This window comes from Nansenia antarctica (genome assembly GCF_963989245.1).
Source record: "Nansenia antarctica genome assembly, chromosome: 1".
Classification (NCBI taxonomy): domain Eukaryota; kingdom Metazoa; phylum Chordata; class Actinopteri; order Argentiniformes; family Microstomatidae; genus Nansenia; species Nansenia antarctica.
Window position 1 is genome coordinate 70,928,496 of NC_137674.1, and position 6,000 is coordinate 70,934,495.

General features: G+C 46.7%; 1 protein-coding gene across 2 annotated transcripts in view; it reads left to right on the forward strand.

Annotated features, from left to right (window-relative positions):
• The window catches only part of furina (furin (paired basic amino acid cleaving enzyme) a), a 118,027-nt gene that overhangs the window by 3,950 nt on the left and 108,077 nt on the right, over window positions 1-6,000 (forward strand). For both annotated transcript variants that reach the window (XM_080541339.1, XM_080541338.1), the window contains exon 2: window positions 915-1,239. In XM_080541339.1, the coding sequence (XP_080397465.1) occupies window positions 1,033-1,239 (207 nt within the window). In that variant the 5' untranslated portion in view covers window positions 915-1,032. The remainder of the gene's footprint in view (window positions 1-914; window positions 1,240-6,000) is intronic.

Here is a 6,000-nt window from a genome sequence, read left to right on the forward strand (position 1 = left end):
GTAATGTAGCATGTAGCATACATAACCACTCTAGTAATGTAACATACATAACCACTGTAGTAATGTAACATACATAACCACTGTAGTAATGTAGCATACATAACCACTGTAGTCATGTAGCATGTAGCATACATAACCACTAATGTAGGATGTAGCATACATAACCACTGTAGTAATGTACCATGTAGCATACATAATCACTGTAATGTAGCATACATAACCACTGCATTATGCATGCTGTGGCTGAGAAAAGGCAGGAGAAGGCGGTAGCAGTACTGCTTCCTTTTGGTTTGATGAAATGAATATATGAATGGATATGAATGTGTCAGACCTATGAATATTTCAATATTTAACTGACGTGAATGTGTTGTTTGCTTTTCAGGCGCATCTCAAAGCTGTTTAAAGCCTGTCTCTCAGTTTGCATTTCTGTCTTTTGAATAGAGTAATGTAACACTTGTATCGAAATGTAAGACTTTAGGAATGGTTTCAGACTCAGATTAAAGATTAAAGACTCAGATTAAATATGTCTCTTCCACTCAGAGTGTGCGCAGTTTAATGCCACCACACGTTTGATTGCCGTAGTTTCACTGAGAGGACGAAGCAGACGTAATTGAAGTCCATTGTTTTGTCAGACCTGTGTTGTTTCCCTGGGTATCGTGATGGCCTCATGACAGTGGCCTGTTCTTTTGTGATTGTGTTGTAGTGGTGAGGAATGAGGATATAGCACTCACTCTCATGGTAGGATTCTGCTTCCTGACAAACAACTACTTCGTGTTACATTTAGGCTAGCTCTGACAGTCACTTGCTCTGATGTTGTCTGATGTCTCTGCTGCAGAACAGTAACTCTCTCTCCCACTCCCTCCCCCCCCCCCTCTCTCCCCCCTTACTCTCCGTCCTCTCCCATTCCCTCCTAGGTGACCAGTTTGCAGTGACTGTTCCCTGCTGTCTCTCTGCTCCCCTGTATGTACCCCGGGCAACGCCGGCCTTCCAGAGAGACTCTGTGCTCAGGGACTGTGCTGCACTCGGACCTCCATGGCTCTGGGTCGTTCCCGCCCCACCATGGGCTCCAGGCTGGACGAGCTCCTCCTGCTGGGGCCCCTGCTGCTCCTGTTGGTGTCTGGGATTGGGACAGCGCTAGGGGAGAGGGTGTTCACTAACACATGGGCGGTCCACATCTCTGGAGGAGCGGAAGAGGCCGACCACATCGCGAGCAAACACGGCTTTGTCAACCATGGTCATGTGAGTAGACACGGTGTCTGTGTGCGTTTGATGTCTGAAGTGAACGTTTAGGGGATATCTGTGGAAGAAAGCTATCGTATCCAAACTGCTTCTAATTATCATTAGACCTGAACGTTGTCAGCCCCTGAGCCTCTCCAGACAAGAATAAATCATGTCGTCGCTTCGCTAAAGCGATACCAAAATAGGGATGATAGGTGGAGGTGAGATGTTGTGGTCTGTGCTGGAGGCTGTCTTCCGTACAGAGACTATTAATGATTGTGTGTATCGGTCAATACTAGAGACTTTCTACCAGACAGAGTACGGTTTACCAGACTGCAGCATTTACACCTTTCTAGGTAAAGATTACCTATCTCTAAGTCTCTGTTACCCTGAGTGAACACGTGTAACCTCCATGCAAAGCAGAAAGCACTCACCTGGGATGTCTGTATTAAACAGGGAGTACATCACTCAGTATTGTGCTTTTAGCATAGTTGATGCTAGTGGAGGTGGCTGTCTGATAAGGTGTACCATATGCTTCTTTGTGTGTGGTAAATTAATGGACTGCCTCACCCAACTGACGTGGAAGCCTTCTCAGCGCTACCCTGCGTTTCACCTATTACTCAATGAAACATCGGGCCGCCTTTGTTGGTCTTTCTTTGTCCCAGATGAAAACAAGTCACGGTACATTTCATGTGGTGTTAACACAACTTTCTGAACTATCAGACACACTGCCCTCTGCTCAATGCCCTGGATTGGGGCATTGTTTGGATAGCGGAGTTGAATAGTGTGTGTGTGTGTGTGTGTGTGTGTGTGTGTGTGTGTGTGTGTGTGTGTGTGTTTGTGCGCCCGTGTGCGTGTGTGTGTGTTTAGCTTAGTTGTACGTGTGTGTCAGGGACAGATGATCCTACAGGAGTATCCTGACCGGAACACCCTGACAGAGTGAGTGGGTGGGGAGGACTTTGAACGGAGGATTGCACAGTGCGGATGAGAGGAGACAAACACGCAGATACTAGGAACAGTGTGAGGGTTTATATTTCCACTCTTCCGCTCCTTCCATCCTTCCATTTTGAGGACAAATGAATGAATAATTAAGCTCTCTTTGGTGTAGTCTAGTCTGATGTCTGGGATCAGCAGGGGGATAGAAGATAAATTAAACATTTCCTTTGTTTGTGTGTCATTGTGTTCTCTGTTCGGCTCTGTCAGATGTACTGATGTACTGCGACTCTGCGAGCGTGACATACTTTCTTTTCCGCATCCCTTTTCAAATGTAGACGTTTTCCCAGTTAGCCTATATCCTCACTAGTCAACTACGTCGTCATTGGCAGTTATTAATGTTGCATTGAGTTTAGGGCTGCAACGATTAGTCGACTAGTCACGACTAATCGATTACGGAAATTCGTCGACGTGAAATGTTGTTGGCGACTAATCGCATAAAAACAATTTGTTAAAAAAACGTTTTTTTTTTTTTTTTTTTTTTTCGGGAGCCATGCAAGAATCAGCTGGGTAAGTTTTAGCTAACGTTGTTAGCCAACTGGCTTACGTTATATTGTTAGGGTCGTAATGTTTATGTTAGCTTTACTGTTACATGTTGGAAAACAATGTCTCATGGACAGGGCTGTACATGCTATGAGCGTTTGTGCTATTAATTTATTTGCCCTGTGGCACGCATGTGACAGACAGAGGCGCTTGTATGTAACGTTACGTAGCAGGGGTTTTCCATGTTGAAGCCAGGAGAACGCGAGATGAAATGAAGTGAGGGGTGGTCGCTATTAAAATACCAGGTAGTCATGGTGGATGATCATGAATGATGCTTGATAAGTGAATGCTATTTCAATTATGTTGAGTCCACCAGCGAGCTGTCTGTAAGATAAACAGCGCCAAGCGTAGCCTACTAACGTGAGCTGTCTGTAGTCTAGCCAGCAATGCTAGCTAGCCAGTCAACTAGCTCTGTGAGCAGCTGTAGCTTGGCGTAACGTTAGGTTAGATAGCTAGTTAAGCCGGATTTATGCTTCTGCGTCGCCATTTACGCGCAGCGAAAAGCCACACGACTAATCGCGACTAACCGAAAAAATAATCGACAGATTAGTCGACTACCAAAATAATCGTTAGTTGCAGCCCTAATTGAGTTATGGGATAGATTTGTACGCCTAAGAGAACGATTCTTCCTGTGTACCTTTCTGGTAGTTGTATCGTTCGTTCCTGTAAAAGGAGTCACTTCAGTGCAGATAGGTGCTGATTGTGTGACTAGAGACTGTTTCCTGTAAAGGATGTGTTTTTTCTAAAGGTGTTTTCTGTAACGACACTCTTAAGCAATACTGTTGATTTATCAGATAGTGATTTGAACCACAGGCCTTTTTTTTTTTTTTTTTTTTACCTCAGGCAGACTCAAAGGCTGCAAATTAAAACTAAAATAAAAAAGGCTCCTGCTAACCGACTAGAGAGCTGATGAAATAAGATTGCTTAATCCCACTGGAAAACAAAAACACTGTGGAAAATAACCGCGGAGCGTGTTGCGAAACCGTTGTGTTTTAGCAAGCAAACACAATGTTTTTTTTTATTTTTTATATATATCTACAACATGACGTCCATGAACAGATTCCAATCTCAAGTGCAGGAGGTTTATCTCATGATGAACATGAACCCCCCTCCCATGGAGGCGGTGCAGTTCCTGGGTGGTGCTCCATGCCCTAAAGCCTGAGGTGTAGGTGAGTGATTTGGGCAAAGAGCTTCATCAGACTGCCCTGCCAGTGAGACCTGTGACCTCAGACCTCACATGCCAGTGTGGTGGTTAGGCTACTCTCTACACCCCCCCCCCCCCACCCCCCCCTCCCCCCATCACACTCAAAGCCTTTGGGCATCAATGGCTATTTATCTTACAGACCCCCCCCCCCACCCCTCACCTCTCTCTTCTTACACATGGACCCCTGATTCCCAGCATGTGATGGAGGTTCCCTCACCCTGTTTTCCAGGTGACGGCATTGAGGATCTTGGACAGGCGAGAGTTGGCCAACCTTGTCTCTCTGGAGACAGATGTTTCTCCCTGTAAGCTCCGTTTGTAATTAGAGGCCGGCTACTCTCGACAGCATTTCTCACCCATCATCAGGAGTGTTATTTATGCTTTAAAACACAGAGTGCAGACTAGCGAGTAATGTTACTTGTACCCCTGGTCCTGGGGTTTTCACTGTGATTACTAGTAAGCCTTAAACTATGTGTTGGCCGTAGGGGAATAAGTCCAGACAGGACCATTAGAGACACATTACTCACAGAGCGTCTCCTGGAGACGGGGTAGCTGTGTGTGTGGCCAGCCGGGCCCGTGCGACCGCTGAGAGCTCACTACATCTCCCAAAACGGATGGAGACCTTATGCTGTTTTTTGGAGCCAAAATGGAGGAGGAGAAAGTAAAAAGTAAGGTTTTGGGCCTGGTTTATACGACGGGAGCCAACTTTAGTTAAGCCTCATTGGTCAGATCAGTAACTCTACTCGGCTAATGTGCTTTACTCTTGACCCTTGCTCTGGCTGAGCGGCAGTGTTTCCTCTACGTGGTTACACCTGGCCCAGCCCCAGACCCACAGCGTCAAGGGACCTACTGCACTGACGACTCCTCAGCTTTTAGAAGCTCTTGTCCTTCACTTAAGTGCTGGCAGTTGTAAAACAGAGGTTTTTTGGAACATATCGCTGCAGTTTTATTTCCCTGGGTTGTCCCCAGGGCTTTTCACAAAGAGGGTGAGCCATCCCACACCACACACAGTGGTATTCGCTCAAGGCAGACTCAACAAAAACCTTTCTTTAAATACTTTCCCACTGTATATGCTGCCTGCTTTTTTATTGTAGTAATGCTGCTGTGTCGTTCTAACCGTCGTTCTGTCATCTGATGTTTAAGGACATTATTTACAAAATAGTGGCTATTCTAAAATCTATCATTTTCTGGAAATGCTCTTATCATTCCCTGGGCCAAGTCATTTAGTCGACTATGTCATTCATGCACATTGGCATCGTAGTATAGAGAGGCAAACAGGAAAACCACAGGGCCCATGTAGCGTTGGCGAAACCATACCAACCACAGATCTACATACGTAGATCAGCCAGGTGGTTCCCCCGAAGCCTCTTCCTATCTCCCTGTGGGTTGGTGACGCCCTACATGACCCCCCCCACCCTAATCAACCCCTACCAGGAGGGAAAGGCCGTTCAGGGGTGACGTCAAACCCGTGACCTTCCAGTTCTCAGCTAAGTGTCCCTGTGACGTTAAGCAGCCACCGCAGCTGCTTTTGTTCTGTGGACGAGACCACAAAGTCCCGTCAGGCAAGGCTGATGGCTTGACGAGCTGTTGAAGCGACGTGTGCGGTCTCCACCCTCCCTCCCTCCCTCCTTCCCTCCCCCAGCCGTATACACCCAGAGCGCGCTCATTAAAAGTGCCCATTAGGGCAAGGAGAGATGACCAACCAAGCACTCATACAGGAAAGGAGAGAAGCAGAGAGATGAGGTGTGATGTAATAAATGAGATGGTTTGAGTATGGTAATGAGGGGAGCAGTGATTAGATTTACGAGGGATGCTGGGAGGCCACCGTGAGGAGGATGGGGGGTGGTGAACTTTCGTGTGCGTACCCTGTTAGGTGTGGGTGTGGGTGTGTGTGTGTGTGTGTGGGTGTGTGGGTGTGTGGGTGTGTGTGTGTGTGTGTGTGTGTGTGTGTGTGTGCACAGCAAATGATACACCTCTTAAGGCAAACTACATGGAACGGGCACATCTGTTCAGGCAGCAGAATATGATCTCTCCTCATCACTAGG